Here is a 26,146-nt window from a genome sequence, read left to right as displayed (position 1 = left end):
GCTATCCTGTTGTCAAAGTAAGACTCAAGACAGTAAGAATATCAGTTTACTCTTTATAATCAGTGTCGTCTTCTGTGCACTAATGCAGCCTGCATCATATATAGCATTTCGGAAATAAATATAGAAAACCTCAAGAAAAGGTCTGGCCATTTTTGTTGTGGAAGTGGCAAGATCCCCATTATTCAGTATATTTCATATATTAAGTGTATGAATTAAACTTAAGAGTGGAAAAATGTTTTTTTTAAACACTCCAAGTCAGTAAAGAAAGCTTTAACATTAATATTGTGATTGTCCATGAAGCAAATTGTCAAATTTTGACTTATCTCTAATTAATGCCAATCTAGTGTAGGAAGCAGACTGCACAGTGTTCACTGACTGCTATAAATGGCAGTTCAGCACATTTGGATGCAAATGGAGTGGTGCAGATGAAATGTTAATTTGAAACTGAATGAAACATGTCTGTCATCCTGGCACAGATGGCTGCGCCGCAGAAAGAGAACGCCGATCAGAACTTTGACTACATGTTCAAACTGCTGATCATCGGGAACAGCAGCGTGGGCAAAACGTCGTTCCTCTTCCGCTACGCTGACGACTCGTTCACATCAGCATTCGTCAGCACGGTCGGCATTGATTTCAAAGTCAAGACTGTGTATAAGAATGACAAGCGAATCAAGCTGCAGATCTGGGTAAGTGGTGACCTTGTTTTAATCCCCCTTGTGTAAAATTGCATGGCTTTCACAATGTCTCTTCTGTTCACTTTGTATATGTATGGAAAATGAAAGCTGATCACACTTTTAGGTCACGTGAAGGAAGAAACAGATCACACTTTTAGGTCACGTGAAGGAAGAAACAGATCACACTTTTAGGTCACGTGAAGGAAGAAACAGATCACACTTTTAGGTCACGTGAAGGAAGAAACAGATCACACTTTTAGGTCACGTGAAGGAAGAAACAGATCACACTTTTAGGTCATGTGAATGAAGAAACATCACACTTTTAGGTCACGTAGAAGAAGAAAAGATCACACTTTTAGGTCATGTAGAGGAAGAGGCAGATCACACTTTTAGGTAAAAAACCTAGTAGTAGTTAAGTACAAAAAAACATGAGAGGATATGTTGGTATAGAAAAAGAATCAATAACAGGGTAGTGTGTTGCGGCCTGGTGCAAAGTGGAGTTACTGTTACCACACTGAATTTTCCTGTAACGGCACATTCCGAAAGAATCGTATTTCTCTAATACCACAGCAATTTTCCATCCCTTCCAATTTTTCAAAATTCAAGAATGACCTGTCATGCTTGTTAACTGTAAATAGATATGTGTAGTGTTGTGGAACGTACACACAACAAGTTGTTTCCAGTTATCACTTACTATAGCAGCTATAGATGTCGTTTCCTCGACAGCCTCTCATTCTCATTTCTTTCTCTTTCAAGTTTATTTTTTAAAAAAGCTCAGCTCGTCATGTTCCTGAGAAACTGCAAAATGCAGCCCTCTGTCCTTGAATTGTGAAAATGTCTCAGTATCAGCAATTAGACATTTTTCTTTGTTAAATAACAATTATTTAATTCCGGTTATTATTAGGCTTAGACGATGTGCCAATCAATTCCCTGTGAATATGCAGTTTCTGTGTTAGAAACGATAACAAATTAGAACAAGTGCTTTAATATAAAGCTGTTGTTGGCCTTGCAATTAATCAACATCTTCCTGACCAATCAGATTGAAGAATTCAGCAACTGTGTGGTATAATGGGTTAATCATGTATGAATGGGATTATTATTATTAATGGTTAATGCCAGATCATAGAAAACCCTTGTATTACTCTTATACCTGTGATGATGACATGCGCCTTTATTTCCTGAACGACATTATGGATATTATAGACAGCGAAGCATGGGGATGTGCACAAGTCAAAGGTTTGATGATTGAGCATTTTGGTGATGAAGATGAATTAATGAAGTACTTTTCAGTTCAGGCAGTCACTTCAAAAGATCTTTGTTTTACTTAGCAACATGGCTGAACAATATGTTTATTGTAATATTGTGAGTCGAGTGGCACAACAGAAAAATCATTCACCCTATCGAACTTATTGGTTGGTTTGGTTGTGCTCTCTGGCTGGGAGGGATAGCATACTGTCGCTACCTTGTCAATCACAGTGACACTAGCCAATCATGCGTGTCTGTAAGCTCATGTATGTGGAGGAGGGCAGATAGCACTTTCCTCTGAGTGTGATACGCTGCCCTGTGATGCTGCAGGAGCAGCTGTTCGAAAAGACGCGTTTGGCTGGCTTCATGTGTCTTGGAGAAAGCACATGTAAATCTTCATCCTACCCGGTTGGTAGCTGCTGAATGACATGGTAGAGCTCGCTGGTGGGTGGAAACTGGCCAAGGCTGAATTAGAGAGAAAATGGGGTAAAATAAACTGTATTGTGGGTGTCGTCAATGCTTTCATAACAATGATGTGATCTTACTGATGTAGCCTTCATTTAAAAAAAAAAAAAACAGTTCATAAACTGTATGTGACCCGCTTGAAAATAAATTACAACATGACTCAAATAGCCAATTTATTAATCAGTGTTCATATATCAATCAGTCAATCATTCAGTCAATCAGTTAATTAAAATGAGCTGGATGACAGAAAATATAACGTATAGCTGTATGGAAAAAAATGAGAAAAGTCAAAAAGCATAGCTTAATTATTTGTGTTCAATCCCCAGTGTTGCTCTGTTGGAAATTAAAATGAAATGTGTTTTACCTGTAGACATCACAGAGCAGGACTTCATTTACAACGAACCTTGCTGCACTTAAGTGCGAGCTGATATTGCAGAACTGATTTGGTGTCTTTTCCCACCAGTCTGACTAATTCATATGGAAAGGGTTACAGCCTGAGCTCAGCCCGAATCACTAAATGGATTCTGGGAAGTGACTTGCTGTAACATAATTTGTGGAGACATAAAACTGATTGGATGTCCAGAACACTTTTAATCAAGACCGTGTCCTCCTTGAGGCTTATTATCAGAGATTATCCACGCACTTCATTTTCTGCTGTATTAGCTTCTGAGGTGATTTTAGGGTTGTTAATGAAAACCTGATTGAAAACACCAAAAAAAAATTTGTTCAATAAATGTAACTGGTTAAAAAAAGTTAATTTCATTTAGTTACATTAGGTTTAATCACTACTCACTACTGTAGCTGACAAAATCCTCTTCAACAGTGCACAGTTAGTAGCAGCATTGTGCCACATCAGGACCTTTAGAGCAGGTTTTCTCAGCCAGTGACAGTCAGATTGCATAAAAAAATGACTTCAGCACATGTAGATATGTCTATTTCTTTACAAAGAAAGATATTTACTGTAGCTACAACTGACGTTTTGGGGGGTTGTCCTTAAGCTACAGGCTACATTGTTTTTTGTGAGCAGACATAGTGTTAGTGTAGTTAGTCGGTCCCATGACAAAAAGCTGAAAAGCATGTACCAGCTAGAGACTTTTCATATTTTGTTGTTTTCATGTGCTCTGAATGGCAAGCCAGCCCGAGAATTCGCATTTGTTTTTAACTTGGGCTAATAATGAGTACTAAATGCAACATTACTGCCACATCTGCTACATCAAGCTGTCCCCCCCCTATTTTTTCCCTAATTTGGTCACCTGCCAATTCCAGCAAGCTGGGGCTAGCACATGCTTTTCTCTGAGACACGTGAAGCCAACCAGCTGCCAACTGCTGCTCATGCTGCGTCACACTCTGAGGAAAGCACTATCCACCCTCTTCCACATACATGAGCTCCCAGACACCCACGATTGGCCTGCTTCGCTGTGATTTTCAGGAGGGAGAGTGTATGCCATCTCTCTCACCCAGAGAGCACAGCCAGTTTTGCTGTCTTGGACACCTGGTCACAAATGGCTGTGGTGGCGTAGAAATTTCAATAACACATCACAAATTGTGGTGATTTGTTTGATATTTTGCTTAGCATCCTTGATCACAGCTTAACTGATTAAAAACTAATGACTGCTAACTGTCAGTTGTAAATTAAAAGAACTTACCAAACTTTGATCAAGGATCATTATTTTGCAGTTGTTTTTCACACTGCGTCAGATGTTAATGACTTATTTTAACACATACTGCAGAGTCCCCTTTGGTTTGGATGTGGGTGTGAGAGAAATGTGTCATGATGAATTCTAGTCAATACGTGGTTGTAGTAGAAAGCTTTATGAACAGTGTGTTTATGAGCCTGTCTCATATGTCATCATTTTGGCGAGATGTGTGCATCATCGCCTCATGTGTGAGAGGAATAGCTGCTCCGTGTCTTTTGTTCCAGTATATCAAGCACACATTTGGCTTAATTTTTTGCTAAAATAATGTTTGGAGATGTTTGCAAGTTTTACTCGTTTAGCTATGTGTGGCTTCATTCTGTCTTGTCTTAATGGGGCACCATTTGCAGGCCATCTGTCTGAATCTAACATTTAACAACATGTCTTCTAACAGCAACACAAACCAAGAATGCTGAATTATTTCTCCAGGATAGAAGAGCTTCAGGCTGTGCGCTAGTCACTGTTTGTGGCTCGGATTGTAGATATTGCTCTGTAGACACAGCGAGAAATATATTTCAAATTATAATTTAGAGTGTGTACTCACCATGTGTTATTGCTAACATGGTGGACAAATGTTAATATAATGTGTGTTAACTCAGAAGTGTGAGAGAAAAAAGTCAATTAAATGCTCTCCACTGTTTTACAGATTTAATCACAATATGCCATTTTCAATCATTTTTCTTTTTAACAATATTCAGGCACTTTGCTTAAGTATGCTCTCCATCTGTATCACACTGTGCCATCAGTTGCTGTTTATGTGTCAGGATCACTGTTTGAATACTATTAGAATTTTCAGAAAGGGGGGAAAGAAAATAAAAAGATCCCGTGCTCTATTTTTAGTCACCCGACAGATGTATATGTTTCCCAAACTTAAATTTTTGTAATTAAACACAAAAATTAACAAACATCCTAAAAGTGATATTACATTCAATTAGCTAATTTCCAACATGCACCATTTTGAGTCGCTATATTCTCTGTCTGAATCTCAAATAGTGTTCTGCTGGACATATCGGGCCATATTCACAGTCCTCAAGATATGTTCAAATGTTCTGTCAGTACTGACATGGAGAAAGTCCTGTGGATTCAGAGCTGGGTTACGCAGGTGCTTAAGTTGATTTTCTGGGTTCACATTATAAAAATGACCTCAATGTAGTTCTCACTTCTGAGGTTGCAGATTTTTCTTGAGCAAAGGTGTCCGAGTCCACGGCTTTTAAACACTTACCTTTAAGCCTGAAAAAAAAAAAAAAACGGGATAGAAAATGCGGAATGAAGAAGCACATCACATTCTTTTTTTTGCTGTCGGCTGCAGTGCGACATTAAATTAAAGCCAGAGACAATTTAAAAAGAAACAAACAAAAAGACATATATGGTGATTATATGAATGAGAAAACGTTGAAATAAACCTCCAACAGGAGTATACTGTAAATGGCTTCAAACTTCATTATTCGACAGAATATAAAACAGCACTTTATCCAGCAGGGGTATCAAGTGTCGAGTTGCAAATACAAACTGTTGTAAAGCTGCAACTAACGATTATTTTGATAATCGATGAATCTGTTGAATATTCCTTCGATTAATCGAGTAGTTGGATTAAATGGCCAATTTTCTGTATTTCGAAAAACCATGTTATTTCACATTCTGCCCAATGTCGTCCTTCAAACATTGTGCAAATTGAAAGCTATGAAAAAGATATTAAATGTATCTATGTGGGCTATGCTATACACCATGCAAAGGATTTTTCAAAATATTAACATTACATTTTGAAAACAAAAAAAAAAACCAACTGATTGTCCACAAGCTTTAAAGCAGAACTTAAATCACTATATTAAAATGCTAAAAGAAAAAAAGCACAAACTAAGTGTTAACTGGTAAGTGGTTGAATGTTCTGCAGTAACACACACATTCACTCATTTGAACACAGTAACATGTTACTTTATTCTGTAAATGTATATGACACTTCTTATATTTATATACAATTAGGTTATAACCCCATTACAGTGTTACACTGCTCTCATAAAAACACAGCTACTTTAGTTTCTAAATATAGCATCAAACAACATATTTGATCAAAATGAATATTTTAGTCAGAGTTGTTTTGCTTCCTTTCTACTGTGCGCTGTTTGATTGACGCGTATGCGTGGACTCAGGCTCATTCAGTGACGTTTGGAGACTCGCTCTCTGTCAGGACGAGACTTTATGTAAAAGGGAAATACTGGTGTGAATTTCTAACATTTACAGATAAGGATATAAATGTAAAAATGTCATTTCTGCGCTGAAGAAAACATGTCTGGAACACATTAAACAGCACACACATCTGTCACAGCATCTGACACGACAAGCCACGTTAATACCAGTCAAGCCGCTTACGAGTTTGTTTGAAGCGCTTAATTTAACCCCGTCATTCTCATGTTTTGGACGACCTGGATCATGCACTTTTCCCGCAGCAGGTCAGTCTGTGATCTCTGCTGTTTTTCAGGTGTGTTTTATTCATAGAAATGTGTTTTTCACCATTGTGAAGTCACGTCATTGATGGGGATTATCCACAGTGACGTCGCATAGACAACTAATCAATAATGAAATTCGTTGATTATTTTAATTATTATCGATTTTATCGGTTAGCTGTTGCGGCCCTAAAATTTTGAGTTCGCTTTTTTATATTGTGTCCATTTAATATAATGTGTCATGGAATCCTAATATGTACGTGGGCTGTAGGCTATTTTATGACTCATTTCATTCACTATTATGAGTCGAATTAATAAAATAACGCCAATGTTTTGTTCATTTGATAGGCTGCAGTTTATAATTTAATCAATAAAATAGTCAGTCAGTCCTCAAGATAAGCAGTGTCTTCGATTAAGATGCTGTCTCTTCGGTCTCATGGACTTTACAGGAATGATAATATGAATTAATTAATTGCCATGTTTATGTATGTAATATTGGCTTTGAATTGCATTCCATAGTTGCATTTCTGTTAAACAGAGAAGCTAGAATCACCGCTCTTAACTTGATGCTCTGTGCAATATATGAAACTACTGAGCAGACCCACTTACCCTTGATTGTAGATCCAAGTGCAAGAGGAAAATATAGTCACCATAAAAGTGATTAAGAGGAGAGATTATAACACTGATGGCAGGCTTCAGTCACAAAATCTGATGGTAGGAAGTTCACAATTAATGACTGTGATTCTTGTATATGTAAGTAAAACAGAAGAGATATATAGGCACGGCACTGGTCTGCAGAGATTTGACGAAAAAAACAACAACAGTGATACGGACAGATGAGTCATCCTTCACCATATTCTGAACAAGTGAGCGAGTGCATGTGTGGCGTACACAAGAGATGAAACATTTCTCTCATACCCACACCAATGCCCCATCCACAGGGCACAAGGAGTTACTGAACAGTTTCATGAGTATGAAGATGGTTTAGATCATACACTAGTCACTAAATCATATGCTAGTCACCAGATCTCCACCCAGCTGCCCCTCACCCCCACCCAAGAATATTCATTCACCCAACCTTGTACTTTGTGGCTTGAGGCAGTGCCGCAACTAATGACCTGACTATTCATCTTGAGCTATTTTTACTCTGTCTCCTTCAACCACAAGGCCTGCTGGGAGAAATGGAAGAGGTAGAGAGGGTGAGAGATGGAGGAGCAGGGAAAGAGCTGAGCTTTGCAATTTGTCCTCTGTCATTTCTCCCTCCTATTATTTAGTGAGATTTCAATCAAGTTTTTTTCATAGTTCTGTCGTTTTCTCTGTAAAAAAAAATACAGTCCGTTTTGAAACCGGCATCCTTTTACTAAAATGAGCTCGGACATGAATGGCATTTTAAACACTATTCCAGTAAGCAGCCCATTTTTAACGCCAGCTCAGAGTGGTCTGTGTGAAAAAGTGTAGGTGTAACCGTAGTTTTTGTATGATTCTTTTACATTCATTCAGACAAATCCTGATTTAGCTATTGAAATATAGTGTATCTGGAAAATCTGTTTTTATTTCTGTCATACACACACTCCTATAATAGAATTGCACTGCAGATTTTCAAGTCTTCACGGTTTGTAAAATGTGATGTTTTTAATAATCCTCACTCTTTCTAGAATTGCGCAGATTCCACACAGATATAAGCATTTTGGATTCAACATGTTTTCGTAGAGTGTTCTGTAGTTATAATGATAAATTAAGTGATTTAATACAAGTAAATGGGCCAAAATAAGGCAATAATGATATGTGTTCTTATTGTATATAGCAAGGCATACTGTAATCGCAACATGATATTTTGTCTGTATTGTCCAGTTTAGCACTGTGCAGTTTATTACAGATATTTATACCTCTGCACTGTAGAATTCTTGACTCTGGCTGGTCAGAAGGTGTGGATTAATTTTTGTGTAATTAAAATTGCAGGTTTACATTAATGTGCTCATTTTAATGTTATCATTTCATAGGGACTTGTATATCTGTCATAGACATAAATGTGTTAATATGATTAAGTTTTCTGTAATGAGTCATGAAACACAAAACTACATTTTCTCAGAGGTGTTTGTGTTGCACATCATAAAAGAAAATGTTAGCATCTGTTAATTTTAATTGTAGGAGAAAACTGGTTAATTTTGAGCTTTTTCCGCTATTTTCGTCTTCCAGGTTTAAAATCTACATCATGACCTCACAGGCGGTGATGTGGCAATATAGTATAGTACTTCAATGATGCGTTGGTGTCTAATAACTATTCATGAGACTGTATGTTCTTTTCCCTGCTTTGCCCTGCCACGCCCACTCCCCTCCCGTCTTCTCACAGCCATCCACGCACATTTATGTTGCATTTTTCAAAAAGATTGTTGGATAGACTTGAGTTGAAAGAGGGGGTTTTCATGACCCTTTAAGGTCGGAGTTGTTAGTGAAGCACTTTGTGAAAGACAGTAAGTTTTCCATCATGGGGACGTCTTCAGGACAGCAGACTTTCCAGTCTCTCTGTAACATGACAAGCTGTTTTTTTTTTTTTTTTTTTTTGTCGTATTAACCGTAGAGGGGAAAAAAAAAGAGAAATTAGTAAAGTAACTACTAGGGTAACTACTGTTTACACCATGCTTTCTAATCAAATTTACATTTGTAGCATTTAGCAGACACACTTACCTAGAGTGACTTTGTAGTCTCTATCAAACACACATCTTCATGCTTGTTCAATAGGTGAGAGTCTAAGAATATCTAAGTTTTGTCTGTTTTGCATGTGCCCTGTTTGGATTACTGCGCTTTTTGATTCCCTCACCTTCAGCGTTTTCAGTTTTGGACTCTTGGATACTTTTGTGTTTTTTTTTTTTGCTGCTTGATGCTTGTTTGGCTGTCGGCCTGCTGCCAGCTCTCCCCCCCGTTCTGTCCACCATTTTCGGCTCGGCTGGTGAGTGAGTTAACGCTCTCTGTATCGGTTGTGCTGATTGTTTACTGCTTCCTGTTTGGATGGGTTACCATCCTCTTGGTGAGCTGTATATTGGTGATGTGATAGTCAGGGTCTGGCTAACGTGGGATCGCTGGTGGTCTGTATCATATCTGTCAGCATAATTATGCCTCGGGCAGTTGCTCCTTTCCTGCATCATTATTGGTGATAAAACTGAAATGGAGATTGCATACTCACCATCCCAACTCGGGGCTTTAAAATACCGTCTGCGTCTTGATTCTGCGACATATGAGTACTGTTAGACACTTTGAATTACTCGTCGTCCGCGATATACACACCGCTCATCCAGAGTATCCCTGAACACTCACTACTCTATACCTGGTACTATCCCATGCATCTGGTCTAACAACAAGGCGCGGCCTAAGTCCAAGTCACCATCTACTGACTGCGGGATGCGCCAATCGCTGATATATCTCAACCGCGATGTACAGCGCTATAATTCAACGATCAACCCTGTTGTTTTACATAGTCATTTTGCTCTTTTGAATTGCTGCTCCATCTTGCCTCAGAACTCAACAAAATAATCACTGACAAAAACCTGGATATGTTACTACTCGTCGAAACCTGGCAAGTACCCAGTGATTACTTGCTGCTGAACCTACTTACACCAGTTGGATATAAACAACTGTCCAGACCATAGCTTCATGGCAAGGGGGGTGGCCTTGCTGTCATCTGTCGAAATGATTTGCATCTCACCCAGCTTGACATTCACAACACTAATACATTTGTACACATGGTATTGAAAACTGGTTTTCATTGTCCTCTCACAGTTATTCTGCTATATCGTCCTCCTAAGGCTCAATCTGCTTTTTTTCCAAACTCAGTGAACTGCTAACTCTTGCCTGCGCTTTGTCATCATGTGTCCTCATGCTTTTTAACTTTAATATTTATGTGGATACAGTGTGCTCTAACTTATCTAAACTACTGTCTGTTTTTGTTTCAATTTGACTCAACATGTGACTTTTTCTACTCACACCCATGGTCATACTCTTGATTTAATCTGTACATCTGGGTTTGATATTACTTCAATCTCCTCTCCTCAATCTCCTCAGTCTACATGCTCTAAAGAAATGCAGTAACAAAATGATATCCTTTTGGGACATTAAATCTGTTGATGCCACATTACTCTCTGCTTCCACTGCTTCCTCTACAATTTCTGATGTTTTTGACATCTCCTGTCCTTCAATGATGCTCTCAAAATACCACTCTGTTATTTCTGATATTTTGCATAAGCATGCTCCTATTAAGACTAGTCCTGTCCCGTCCTCCTACACTTCCCCCTGGTATACACCTGAGCTCCGGGCCTTAAAAGCCATTGGTAGACGGCTCGAGCGGCTTTATAGGAAAACCGGTCTTACTGTTTACCATCAAGCTCTCATTGATCACCTCAACCCATACAAAACTGCTCTGAACTCTGCGGTCCAACAATGTTTCCACAATGATCAATAAAGCAAGCAATAGGTCTAAGGTTTTGTTTGACACAGTCAATAAGCTCACGAAGCCTCCAGCTCACGATGTTCACACATATGAAGAGTTCTGTTGCGCTTACCTGAATTATTACCAGGAAAAGTGGAATGCTGTTTGCCAGAGCTTTATAGGCAAGGCCTCAGATTTTTTCAGATATATTTCTCCTCAAATTCTGTAATTCTGTCCTTTCTGCACCTATTTCTCACTTCATAAACAGATCTTTAGCTTCTGCTTTCCTTCTACCACTTAAAACTGCGGCAGTGACTCCAGTTCTTAAAAAACCTAACTTGGACCCTGCTGTTCTTTCAAATTTCTGCCCTATCTCTAACTTACTGTTTATTTCCAAAATACTGGGAAGTATTGTTGCCTCCCAGCTCCAATCTTTCCTTGTACAAAATAATCTCTTTGACTCCTTTCAATCTGGCTTTCATCCTCTTCATAGTACTGAAACGGCCCTCGTAAGGGTTGTCAATGACCTATTACTCTCTAGTGACTCCAGTTCTCTTTCTATTCTTCTATTACCTGATCTTAGTTCTGATTTTGATATTGTCTGTCATGACTTACTTCTTTCCCGCCTCTCGGATATCGGCGTCACGGGTGCTACTCTTTTTATATATGTATGTGTGTGTATATATATATATATATATATATATATATATATATATATATATATATATATATATATATATATATATATATATATATATATATACACACACTGACTGGGTCAACTTATTCGCCGCCATGGTTTCACTTACCACTGTTATGCCGAGGACATTCAAATCTATAGAGCTTGTAGATCTACTCCCACTCCCCAAACCGGTCCACTATGAGCATGTGTAAATGAAATAAAAGGATGGTTTAACTCCAACTTTTTAAAACTGAACATGATTGAGATCAAAACTGAGATCATTATTATTGGAGCACCAACACTTACTAAAAATATCCTTTATGACCTTACTTGTGACATTGATAGTACGCTCATTAAACCATCTAGTACTGTAAAACAAAATTTGGCATCATCTTTGATCCGTCCCTTCATTAGCTTCAAAGACGCTGAAACACTGGTTAATACATTTATATCCTCACGTCTTGACTATTGCAGTGCACTCCTCACTTTTTTACCTGCTAATTCTATTGCTATGTTGCAATATATTCAAAACTCTGCCACTAGACTTCTTACACCTAACAAGCGCTCAGCTCACATTACTCCAATCCTATCTGAACTGCATTGGCTAACGGTTTCATTTAGCAATAAATAAAATAATCCTGCTTACATTTAAATCACTTCACGGTTTGGCACCTTGCTATCTTAGTGAACTGTTTCTCCCCTACAGCCTGACTTTTTGTGTTTGAATGTTCATTGTTTTTCACATTTTGTGTTTGTCCATGATTGTTCATTGTTTAAGTATTATTGTATTGCTATTGTGAAGCATCCTTGAGTTCTGGAAAGGTACTATATAAATTAAACATATTACTATTAATACCATCATGCTAAAACACAGTTAGAGGGAGGTTGGTACAGCAAGGAATGCTATCAAATAAATTCATTATTAATTAATAATGCTAATTTATTCATAACTTATTTATTATCCATTTATAATTTATAGCAGGCAATAACTTGGCTTGCAGAAGTTCCACAATATATAAAATGTGACTATAAACAGATTTTTAAAAAGTATGTCATTCATACTGTAAATTGTAATCATTGACCGATTGTTGCTCCATGTCGGGCCACATCCCACAATCCTGCCACTTTACGATTTGAGCCGGATGAAATACTGTTGTGAGAGCTCTTAAACTACATCAGATGTAGACGCCCATGAGGATCCAGTATACACACTGTAAACAGACAGACTGGGAATTGTGGAGAGTTCTGGGCCCTTGTGTGTGGATTGCTGAGATAGCTGGATTGGATTGTTAGAATATTTGACATGATCCAGTTTTCTGTTCCTCAAAGCTGTTGTCAGACTTGTTGCCAGTACAACAAATCCATGAGCTAAAACACACTCAGGCACAGGCTTGTCCAAGGTAAACAAGAGACATTCTCTGTGAAGGAAGTTTGTCCCAGCTGTGGCTGCTCCATTCCTACCCAATTTAAGCAGACACAACAATTAAAAGAAGAGTAGCAGTACAGCCGTTATGAAATTTCAAATACTGTTTTGGAAAATGTTCAGTTTGCTTATAGAATGGTACCATTTTAATTGGGATGAAATTGTGTGTCTCAAGTACATTGAAGCCACACATAAGTAATACTCTGTGTTTGTGTCTTAACAACAATGCAGACACCAGCTAATCAAAAGAAAAAAGATCACAGCATGAAGATGCTTCCTGGTACTACTGATTAATTGTAGTAGCTACAGTAATGCTTTTTTGTTCTTATAATGTTCTTATACTTTATTTTCGACTGTTTTTTCATCCGTTTGGACCCAGTATTGGCTCTGACATTGGAAAAAAAACCTTGTATAATTTTTGATGAGAGTAGGCCAATGATACAGTGTACATAAAACTAACAATTAACAATGTATTGATTTACTTATATCATCTTTCTGCCAGCTTTCATTCTGCAGTCCAGATGTATTTGCTGTATTGCCTTTGAATTCTTTGTAACCTTCGAATAGAAGCACTTAGCGTTGAGCTTTATCTATCAACGTTCTAATAAGCCATTCTCGTGGAATTCTGAGTATCAGTATATCCAGTCAACAAGGAAGGGAGCACAGTTATATCAGACATCGATAAACCCATTTAACACATTAGGAGCGATTACAATTAGGTCTTGCAAAAGTGGAGCTCTGGTTGGGAAAAAAAAACGCTGATTCAGAGGCAATTAAAATTTGTTCCTAATTTTAATTTCTAAAGCTATAATGGTACTACACATGCCTCCACACCACACTCTTGGGGGAAAGATGGTTCTGCAATTGTTCTTTCATTGTTTACATACAACTTTAATGCTTTCCCCACAAACTGAAGAACCACTGAGCGCTTGAGATTTAGCTCTGTTTTTCAGACTGTTTTTCTCTATATTTATAAGACTATTTTCTCTATATTTATAGCAAATATTTTCTTTTTATCACACCTTATATTGGTACAAAAGCATCAGCTGCTACTTTTCTTTCTGCAATTTTTAGCAGTGACCTATAAGTCTGCCCTTTAGTGTTGTTTTTTCATTGCTGTGATGTGCTCAGATAGCAGCTCTCTCTTTTGTTCCATATCCATTACCCTGAAGAGCTGTCCATGGTGCTGCTCAATTTTTTCTCGTCACTGCGTCCTACTACAGCATTTCACAAACTGTTTTGCTGTATTTAATCATCAGTCACATGTTATTTACTATAGTGTTTTTATTGAATCATGAAGAATATTATAATTAGAACTGAACTGCCCTTATGCCACTTTTTATGAGCAAATCACAATGTGACAGTTTAGTTTGGATGTTGTATCCTGAATGCAACTACCTTTTAAATCAGGAAGTTGAAAGACTCTCATTTGCTCATTAAAACAGATTTTCTTGTTTCATCCTTCCTGACCTCTGTTCTCATGGCATAGATGCTGGGTAAGTTTCAGCCTGTCACAGTGATGTGCACTTACATTGTCTGACTATAATTTATTGGCTCAATGAAAGGATAAAGGGTGAAGGGATCAATAAAACCGCATGGGGGTAGGGGGGTGGATGAAGGCTTGGGTTGGTACCAGGCACATGAATCTCACGGATGGAGTGCAAGCTGACTGGGTCTCTTAGTCCAAGGGCCACACGTTAATTAACTCAGCTTTCATTACCTTAATTACTAGACCGGATTACTGCTGTACAGGAAATTAATATCACATACGTCTTCCTGTTCTCTCCTCCAAGCTGAAATCGAGAATATCCACCATCTGTCCTATGAATGGTGTTGGAGCAAAACAAGTATAAAGCTGAACCTGTTAGATGCTAGCAAATCATAACTAGCATTTTCTAAATATGTTCATAATCCAGTAATGTAATCACCATAAACCATTTATATTCATAGGGAAAAGAAACCTAGTGAAATTGATTAACTAATAGTTATATAGATGCGGTAGAGGCAGTAGATTTTTCATCACAGGGGAACAAATATTTTATTACAGAGGTCACCCCAAGAAATGAATACAATCCGAACAGGGCTCGCAAATACTTTTCATTGGCTTCGTACTTGGTGAAACAGCATTGCCCTTTTCAGTTGAAAATCAGAAATAGCCAGCTCTTTACTCCTACCACAGAAACTAAAATTACCTCTCTTCTATTTACTTAGCCTCTGTGGAGCAAAACTCCATCAACCTAGCATGTTTATATACTATATATTCATCACGTGTGTATATATACACCATATATTCCTTATGTACCTACAATAAACCTTCCACTGAGAAGTCATTTCAAACTACAATCACAAACTAAATAGCTTCTAAATGACAAAAAAATACCATTGGATTTAAAGCAATTGCATATTTCTGAAAATATCAAAAGTGAATAAAATAATTTCCAAGTTATCTATAAGCATTTAAAATATTTAAAGATTCATTTTTCGTATCAAATATAAAATCCATTTAACAACGTACTTAAAAGCGAATTCTGTATTTTAAGAAACTAAACTTAATTTGAACTAAAAGTACACTATAGGGCCAATAGTTTCATAATGTATGTGCTAGTTGAACATCCTGTTCCAGATTTAGTTCCCCTTTGCTGTTATAATATACTCCACTCTTCTGGGAAGGCTTTCCACTAGATTTTGCAGTGTGGCTGTGGGGATTTGTGTTCAGTCAGCCACAAGAGCATTAGTGAGGTCAGGTGAGGAGGTCTGGTGCACAGTCAGCATTTCAGTTCATCCAAAAGTGTTCAGTGGGGTTGAGGTCAGGGTTTGTGCAGGAATCTCGAGTTCTTACACTCCAGCACTGGCAAACCATGTCTTAATGGACTTTGCTTTGTGCACAGGGGCATTGTCATGCTGGAACATGTTTGGGCCTCTTTCTATAGTTCCAGAGAAGGGAAATTGTAATGCTACAGCATTGAAAGACATTCTAGACAATTGTTTGCTTCAGACTTTATGGCAACAGTATTGGGAAGAACCACATATGGGTGTGACGGTCAGGTGTCCACATACTTTTGGCCACATAGTGTATATTTACATTAATATATTTAGATTTATATATTGAAAGTGTACTATAATATACAATCATTAAAAAAACACAATGTCACATTGTTTATGGTGTTCAGTGCTAAGCAAGAGAAAGCAGCAGGACTCTCTTGTAAAAAAACAAAACGGTATTTAATCACTTTCTAATTATCATCAACATTAACAGTTTTTTGTAAACTGTTAGATGTGACACTTTGTTGTAGGGCTGTTTAATCTTTTTCTGGTCAAATACTTTGTTCTTTTTTTCTTTTTTAACCAAATGCTGAAAGAGCCACTTTGGGCTGTTTTGACAATTGACATCCCTAATAAATATAGTAAACCGATGTAAATACTTGTCCACCTAACTAATGTTAGCTAAATCGAACATGCGCTGATAAATGTTATTTCACATGAATGAACTTTAAAATATTCTCCATTTACAGTGACAGTAAGCGAGAGCGCTTTAGACTGGGGGAAGGGTGCAGGGCTTCCAGGAAGTGTCTGTTAATATTGGAGAGTTCAAAACAGATGCACAGATCATTCCAGATTCACATGTCGATTTGCTCATCTCTCGTTTTTATTTGTGAGCAAAATACTGTGGAGCTCCTATGCAAAATGCATAATGGTTGGCAGGTCTGGTGAATATGTTTTAGCATATTTTAATTAAACACCCAATTTGTTATTATAATTACAAACATGCACATTGAAATAAAATAAAATTAAATAAAAACAGTTAATTTGATGTTAGCAGGAAGTTAAAGCTTTCCACACCTATGTGTACTAACAGCAGATTTTCACAGAACTATAAGAAAAAAAATGCTCACTCACAATTCTCATAGAGATACAGAAGCCCAAACAATCACTGCTAATGGGGTGTGTGTGTGTGTGTGTGTGTGTGTGTGTGTGTGTGTGAGACCATGCTGTCAATATGAGATAAGGAGCACTCCTCTGTGGCTTTACAGAGAAAATTGTTACTTTGTCATGGTCTGCTGCACCTTATAGGGCACTGTTAGCAGTCAGAGAGCTGGCTGTTTAAGAAGCATTTTAACTTCATCCTTTGATCTGTTATTTAGGTTTTTTTGTTTGTTTGTTTTACCAGAATCTTTTCTATTTTATTTAAGTCAATTTGTACTGTCATCTCTTCTATATATACTATATGGTCAAAAGTATGTAGACACTTGGCCATAACACTCATACAAGGGTCTTCCCCAAGCTATTGCCACAAATTTGGACACAATTGTATAGGATCTGTTTGTATGCAAGATTACCCTTCACTAGAACTATGGGCCCAAACATGTTCCAGCATGACAATGCCTTTGTGTACAAAATAAAGTCCATAAATACATGGTTTGTCCATGTTGGTGTGGAAGAACTTGAGTGGCCTGCACAGATCCCTGACCTCAACCCCACTTAACACTTTTGGGGTGAATTGGAACACCAACTTTGTGCCAGGTCTTCTTGCCGGACATCAGTGCCCAACCTCTTTTGCTAAATAGCGTACCTTTAGGGGCATGGGGCTTCATAATATACGACATACAGGACTAAAAAAGTGCAAATAGTGACAGAGTGTATGCTATAGTGCTTTGTGGCTCTAGCACATGATGAACAAATAAGGAAGTCCTCAGTAATGATTAAAGTAATGTTGCTTAACTTTAACATGGACTTAACTGATGTGTTAAATAAAATTGTTGCTGACTGTTCTGCCTCGTATCCTGTTTTTAACGCGTTTTGTTTCCCATTCAGCCACTCGGATTAATACATTTTAATGTTGTCTTGCAAGAATATTTAAGCAGAAAAAAAAAGCGACTGAGAGATAACCGTAATTCAAATCAATATCAGTTTCTTGTTGCAGGTGATGTCTCAACACTTCTTTTGCCTCACACTGATCTGCTCTTGAACTAATAGTGAATAGAGGCTCAGGCAAACACATGGCTGGCTCTGATTTTTATAAGGAGCTGAAAACATAGATCTAGAAAAAGATAGTATTTATTTAGCTTATATATTTTATTTATCTTATACATCTTATTTATCAGCGGTTTGTGCTCCTACATGAGTGCCATGATACCTAATACATGTGTATATTTAGAAATTCACCTAGATAATATCATACTTAGAGAGGGAGAGAGAGTATAGTTGAACTGATGCAGGTGATGACACAAATTTTGATTAAACAGTAGGGGTGCATCAATACTGATACTGTTATTGGGTATCAGTACTCGTAGTTGTGAAAAATGGTCAGACACCAACATCTGATAAGACATACCACTGTGTGAAGTAAATCTAGTATATGCTGTGGCGCTAATGAACAGATGACGCAGAATGAACGCAATCTCATGAATATTTCATGATATATGATCAATCAAAGCAGTCTGCAAACTGTACTCAGTTAAAGTATCAAGAGGAGGCACTACAGTATCGTCTTACAATCCAAGAAACCTTATAAAATATCTCATGAACTTTAAGCAGGATCTTTAATGGAGAGTGTGAGGGCAGCCATCCTGAGCATGCAAAGCAGTAATTAAATTTAGCCTCAGTGAGCATATGGTGTACTTTTACGGCTACAATTCAAGAGTACAGTAGTTTGGTCTGTGAGCAGATTTCTTTTGCTGTCAAACAGAAATAAGTGTTCAGTCAGATTTATCCTGCTGCTGCAGAGAATCACTTTGCTCACACACAGAAACTGTAAGCACTCTGAATTATGCTGCTCTCGTGCAAATCTGTTTTTTCGTGTTTGGAAAGTGTGCGTCTGCTCAAGTTCATCCTGCTTGCTTGCTGACTTTTCTTGCTCATTTGTTCAATTTTTTTTTTATCTGGACAACCTTGATTTTCACTGCAACAACACAGCAGCCAATCCGGATGGGTTACAAGCTTTTACCAGTGAAATTCTTGTTACTCCCCTGTATTCTCATTGGTAGAGGAAAACTAAAGAGAAGGCCATTCCACTCTGACTCCATATTAGTACAAGTAAGATCAAAACATAGAAAAGGTCAATCAAATTCCATTTTGAGATTTTGCATGAAAAGTATTGCAGTAATGCTGTCTGTGAGGCAGTGGTCTTAACAAACCATTCAGGCATCACTCACTCCATCCTCCAGCTGGGATGTGATTAAAGCTACTAATTAAAACAGCAATCTATCTTATACAATTTAAATTGCTCAGTAGTTAGCACAATTGCCTCCGGTTTCCTCCCTCAGTCCAAAGACATGCACTGCAGCCTGATTGGCTTCTCTAAATTGTCTGTTGTGTGTGTGTGTGTGTGTGTGTGTGTGTGTGTGTGTGTGTGTGTGTGATTTTATCTTGTGAAGGGTTGGCACCCTGTCCAGGGTGTCCCCTTCCATGTGCCCAGAGTTCCCTGGGATAGGCTCCAGGCTCCCCCACAACCCTGTGTAGGAAAACAGAAAACTGATGTATGGATGGAATTAAGCTTCACACATTTTCACTAGGATGTTATCTAGCTATTTAATACATTTTCCAGCCAATGAACTGTCACTGCATAGAACTGAAAAACATTTAATGGGTAGTTTCATAATTGTTTCATATCTTACTATTACTGCTACTTACTTACTTTAACACCTTTCTACTACTACTACTACTGTTTACTATTTTAATACAAATATGTCTGTAATAACCGTGACATTGTAATGTTAATTTGTATGTGCAGAAATAACAATAAAAAAACCAAATACATTGAGTAGACCTCTACATGAGATTTTTAAGCAGTGTTAAAAAAAAAAAAAATTCAGTGTGTTAGAAATGATATAACTGAAGTGTCTGTAGCGTGCACTGCTAATGATACCATAAAAGATGGAGACTTTATTGAGTGTTTTGACATCATATCCAAAAACACAATGTAATCACAGTAAATATGGTTACAACAGCTGTTCATATAATCAGTTCCAGGTCAAACGACCACCCTGTCCCGAGAGGCCAGTTGTTTCCAAAATGCCTCTGGATTTTTTTTTCTGGCACATCAGATATTCACATTTGTGATTATGGCACCGGGAAACCTTTCTGTTGATTCTCCCATGCAAGATCATGTTTGTGCAAGCAAGACTGCACAGTAGAATGGTTCACCACCATTCATGTCCTCTAAATCTTCCTGCAGGTGCTTAGTGTTATATGGGAATTTTGCTTTGCCTTTCAGGCCAGCATACTGGCGGTTATATCTGAACATTAGCTTAACCAACTGCCAGTTCTAATTCACATTTTGGACATTGGAAATTCTGTTATTGCTAAATACTTTTATTGCTAAATAGTTACTTATAGTTATAATATGCTAGTTACTGCTCAATTCATGCATCCAAAACGTTAAAGATTGTTCTGTTAATTCCCTGTTATCCTCTTATCAATTAAAAAAACTAGGGGAGTAGCACTAATTTCTAAATCATATTAAACCGACTTCTGACAGTTGATGACTTCTGGCAGTGTTGTAACACTGAAAAACAGAGAGTGAGGACAATGACATCTGACTGTGGTGTGAAAGCACTTTGTAAGATGTTTGTGTGCAGACTGTCCAAATGTAAGCAAAGCAAATTGGTGGAGGAGCAGATTAACCCATGTTTTACACCGGAAGAACTGTTCTGAAGTTTTTGTTTTTTTACATCATGTAGCTGCATGCTGAGCATTTACTTTAAGGTTTGTTAATCCAGTGAGACTTTTTTCAGAAAGTGAGCAACAAATACAATTCAAGCAAAAAAATACACTTTCAGTGCACAGCAGTAGTGCTGCCTTTGTCGGATGTAAAAGGCTGCATTAGTTATTGTGAGTTTTGGACTTGGTGCTGATAAACTGCTTACACTGTGTCTATGTATGATTTTGTGCTGCAGTAGGATAGGTCTGTATGTTGATATGTATTGTGTGTGTATGTGTACAAGGAGATATGCATGAGAGCAATGGAAATCCAGCTCAGAGCTTAAAATATCATGCTCTTAACTTTTGGCAGTGCATAATGCCATGTGATCAGCAAACTCAAACAGGCACTCAGGTAAGGGCTTATTTTATAGAGTTTGAATGAGGTCATGTTATAGAATTGTGTTTCTAACATCAGGTATTTCAAAACAAAGGTATTGCAGCTTTTTTAAAGCCATTTCTATTCCATTATCTGTTTCTGATGCCTCTGTAAATTAGAGAATATATTAATGCATGCGAGTGCGTACTGACGACATACCACGGTCAGTAATTTTGCCTCCAACATCCGCTTCACCTCTTTATGTCTAGCTCTTTTGGTACTACCTGTTGCAATGGCCAATCTCCATGGCAACACAGAGGGGATTTCTACATCTTCGAATGCTTCTGTCTGAGAGTAATCAGTGGGAAGGATACTTAGTGACTCTGGTTCAAATGTCCCTATAGATGCCGTTTGTTCATTCATTCAATCATTCGTTCATTTACTCATTTGCATGCAGTTTTTGCATCATAGTCTTTATGGTCTGTAGTGATTTTGATGCAGTTGCATCGAGGCCTGAGAATACCGCACAGTTTATTAATGCACTGCCCAAAATAAAGCTGTATATCATTGTAATGCTACATACAGTAGGTTTACTTGGACATTTCTGTGTTATTTTTAGATTACTGTCATAGCCGAAAGATTGAATGCAAAAGCTTGGCCTGTTTTTGCAGATACTGAGCTTATTGTCATTGTATACGCATCTGATAGATTGCATCAAGATAGAATGCTTCAATCTTTCTTTACCATGTATCAGAGCTCAGAGTATCGGCTGATACCTCGTTCTAATCTGAAATTGACGTCGTCATTGCACCCAGGCTTAAAACTCTTTTTAAGCAGGTTGTGTCGATTTACATGTAAGAACTGCCATGGCAGCCAACATTGCACACGTTCATGACTTAACATATGAATTGGATCGGAAAATATATTCAACAAATTCAAAAGAAATTCAATCTGATATTGCTATTTCATTTCTATAATTTCGATATCATCATGCCCTAATCCTGGGTAAAGGCTACTTTACATTCAGAATGGTCTCAGTTCTTTGTGGTATGGATTCCACGAAATATATCCTTTGAGATTCTGGTCCATGTTAACATGACTGCATCACATAATTGCTGCAGACATTTCTCCCATTCTACCACATCCCAAAAATGCTCTATTGGATTCAGATCTGGTGACTTTGGAGGCTCATTGTCATGTTTATGGAACCAGTTTGAGATGTGACATGATGTATCGTCATGCTGGAAGTAGGCAATAGAAGGTGGGTAAATTGTGGCCATGATCTGTGTAGCCATAGGCTGTGGCATTCAAACAATAATCTGGTATTTAACTGGTATTAATAGTGCCCAATTTTTGCCAAGAAATTGATCCCCACACCATTATACCACCACTACCATTCTGAAATGTTAAGGCCAGTTGGGCCTGTGGATTCATGCTGTTGATGCCAAATTCTGACCCAGCCATCTGCATGTTGCAGCAGAAATCTTGATTCATCAGACCAGGCAACATTTTTCCAGTTTTCACCTGCCTAGTTTTGGTCAGGCTGTGCCCACAGTAGCTTCAGATTCGTGTTCTTGGTTTTCTACTGTTGTAGCCCATCCCACTCAAGGTTCAGTATGTTGTGCATTCGTGTGATGCTTATCTGCTCACCACAGTTGTAAAGAGTAGTGGAATTACCATACCCTTCTCCACTGACCTTTCCAACAAGGCATTTCAATTCGGTTTGATTTGTACAGCGCTTTCCACCCGCAAACCTGCCTCTCACCAAATGTTTTTGTTTTTTTCACTACTCTGTAATCCCAGGAAATCAGCAGGTTGTGAAATACTCAAAACGTCAATACAACCTGTGTAGTACAAGCAAAATCAGAGATCACTTTTTTTCCCCTCATTCTGATGTTTGATGAGAATTTTATCTGAAGCTGTTGACCTGTATCTGCATGATTTTATGCATTGTGCTGCTTCCACATGATCGGATAACTGTATGAAAGAGCAGGTGAAATATAAAGTGAGCTGTAAGTGTATATCATTGTGTGTGTATGTATGTGTGTGCATATGTGTGTGTGTGTGTGTTGTAGGATACAGCAGGACAGGAGCGTTATAGGACCATTACGACGGCCTACTACCGCGGTGCCATGGGCTTCATCCTCATGTATGACATTACCAACGAGGAGTCTTTCGGAGCGGTGCAGGACTGGTGAGTCTCAGATCCAGTTCTTTCTGTAACAGATTGCGTGTATGTGTGTGTATGTGTGTGTCGTCAGGAGAAAAAGTGCTGTATATTTTATGGAAGTGAGTGACTCATCGTCTGCTGAGAGCAAACCTTTCTCCTAATAAAACGTCAGTGACAGCACTGAGAAAGATGAATAAAAACCTTTCTCTGATCCAGAACAGTGGGAAAAAAACATCTTAATTAGCGCAAGTGGTGAGAAGTGTAAATATTAGCTGGTAATGTAGGTAGTAAAATGGCTTATAGTATCAGCATCATTAAACTATGAGATCAGCATTTAAAGAAGATTTCAAATGACTTCCTTTGTGAGTCTGAATAGGAGCCGAATGAGTGTGTGAATGTGTGCAGAAGTCCTTCTTTCATGATCTTTTATCACTGATGCATGTGACCTTTACCTGAACAGGAAAAAAGGGAGGTACATGGTTTTGAAGAGCAGCTGGGGTGTTAATATTTAATGGAGTGCATTTACATTTCTTTAAGGAGAAAATTCTTCGGACCCAGACAGACCCATCCGGTCGTGCAAGCCTTTATTGATCTTCTTGATGGGTAATTTGGCTGAGGTTAGGGAGCGGATTGTGATTTAATTAGACAGTAGAGAGGCTAATGAGGGGTCTGATGATATGCTGAGGAAGTAGAAGTGACAGATTGAGACAGATTCGCTAACTTAGTGCACAAGCAGCAAAGTTTCTGAAGACCATACCTCTAGTGCCGTAATGAAACTAAGCTCCGTTTGTTCTGTAGTAAGGGTGAGAATATGACAGTACGATATTGATACTAATATAGAACAAAGGTAGACAAATCATGAATCCTTTAGTTAGCTCAGCCCTGTCCCATATTTTAGGGACTTGGCTAAAAAGTGGTAGCAAACATAATGAAATAAAGTATGGTGAGCTGCACTATATGGCCAAAAGTATGTGGACACCCGACCATCACACCCATATATGCTTTTTGAACATCCACATTCCAGATTTAATCTCCCTTTGACATTATAACAACCTCCACTCTTCTGGGAAGGCCAGTTCAGTTCTTCCATACCAGCCTTAACACACCATATCTTTATGGACCTTGCTTTATGCAGAGGAGCATTGTCATGCTGGAACATGTTTGGGCCTTTTAGTTCCAGTAAAGAGAAATCTTAGCTACAGCATACAAAGGCAATTGTGTGTCTCAAACGCTGCAGCAACAGTTTGGGGAAGGTCCACATATGGGTGTGATGGTCAGGTGTCCGCATACTTTTGGCCTTATAGTATACTTAGTTAGTTATGCACAAATGATTATATACAGTGGTGCCTGGAAGTTTGTGAACCCTTAAGAATTTTCTATATGTCACATATCATCAGATTTTCACACAAGTTGTAAAAGTAGATAAAGAGAACCCATTTAAAAAAATGAGACAAAAATATTATACTTGGTCATTTATTTTATTGAGGAAAATGATCCAATATTGCGTATCTGTGAGCGGCAAAACTATGTGAACCTTTGCTTTCAGTATCTGGTGTGACCCCCTTGTGCAGAAATAACTGTAATTAAACGTCTGCGGTAACTGTTGATCAGTCCTGCACATCGGCTTGGAGGAATTTCAGCCCATTCCTCAGTACACAACAGCTTCAACTCTGGGATGTTGGTGGGGTTCCTCATATGAACTGCTTGCTTCAGGTCCTTCCACAACATTTCTATTGGATTAAGCTCAGGCTTGGCCATTCCAAAACATTCCAAAACGTTATTCTTCAAAATAAGTAGTGCACACTATACTTATAGCATTGACCATAACATAGTGAAGCAAATTTTATTTAAATATACATATCAAATAAAAATATTTGTTTTGTGGAAAGTCAGTAGGCTTTTTTTTTGTAGTTGCCTTGAGCTGTCTTCCGACTTCTCAAGGCAACTATAAATGAAAATGAAAAGCCTGGTCACAAAATCTTTTTGTTCTGATTTCTCCACTCCTGAAGAACATAAAGATCATAATACTTAATGGTGGACTTTGACTAAGGTGGAGTAAGCTCTGCCCCCTTCTTCTTAAAAGGTAACCCACCAGTCATTTAAAAGAGGAAGCCTTGTCAATGTTTTCAATGCAAATACAATTTCCCTTGTGAATGAAAAAGCAAAATCACAGGCTGTGATGACTCGTGTGTATGAAGGATAGAAATTATTCGAGATAAAATACAGAGTTTGTGCTTCTCTGTAGTTCAACAGCTACTTCTGGCCAAAGCAAAGATTATACATGCTGAAACAACATTGTTTAGTGCAATATGTTTTTTTCTACATTTCCTGCATAAGGAAGACACACACACACACACACACACACACACACACACACACACACACTAGCTGGCTCCTGGCTGTTGCTATGGCACCAATTACTGAAGCGAGCAGCCTTTTAAAGCTAGACATGAGGAAGGTGTGTACAGAATGTTCAGTAGAGCATGTTTATCTGAAAAGGATCCTCCAGGAGAGGATTGTTGTTGTAAAGAGTTTTAATTTCTCTATGTTGTTTATAATCTAATAATTCATTTGAAATGAATCAACATCTGGCCTGATGCCATGTCCTCATATGAAGTCAACCTGGTGGCATTTTAAAATTCTACTGCCTTCATGCAGTATGATTTCATTGTGCCTCATGAGGATCTGTTGATGTTCAGATCTCACAGTGTCTGTAGCTGTAACATCAGTTTATGATGAATGGAATAAAACACACACTGTTGTATTTGTGCTCAGGTCAACCCAGATTAAGACTTACTCCTGGGACAATGCACAGGTCATCCTGGCCGGTAATAAGTGTGATATGGAGGAGGAAAGAGTTGTGTCTGTGGAGAGCGGCAGACTGCTGGCCGAACAGCTCGGTAAGTCCATTCCAC

The 26,146-nt window shown here is 38.1% G+C and overlaps 1 protein-coding gene across 1 annotated transcript in view; it reads left to right on the top strand.

Moving 5' to 3' along the window:
• The window catches only part of LOC128620277 (ras-related protein Rab-3C-like), a 31,991-nt gene that overhangs the window by 823 nt on the left and 5,022 nt on the right, over positions 1–26,146 (top strand). Inside the window, exons 2-4 of the mRNA XM_053645136.1 lie at positions 477–686; positions 23,137–23,255; positions 26,007–26,131. Coding sequence (XP_053501111.1) covers positions 477–686; positions 23,137–23,255; positions 26,007–26,131 — 454 coding nt within the window. The remainder of the gene's footprint in view (positions 1–476; positions 687–23,136; positions 23,256–26,006; positions 26,132–26,146) is intronic.

Source organism: Ictalurus furcatus, chromosome 16 (genome assembly GCF_023375685.1).
Source record: "Ictalurus furcatus strain D&B chromosome 16, Billie_1.0, whole genome shotgun sequence".
Taxonomy (NCBI): domain Eukaryota; kingdom Metazoa; phylum Chordata; class Actinopteri; order Siluriformes; family Ictaluridae; genus Ictalurus; species Ictalurus furcatus.
This window is presented reverse-complemented; position numbering and strand designations above follow the sequence as displayed.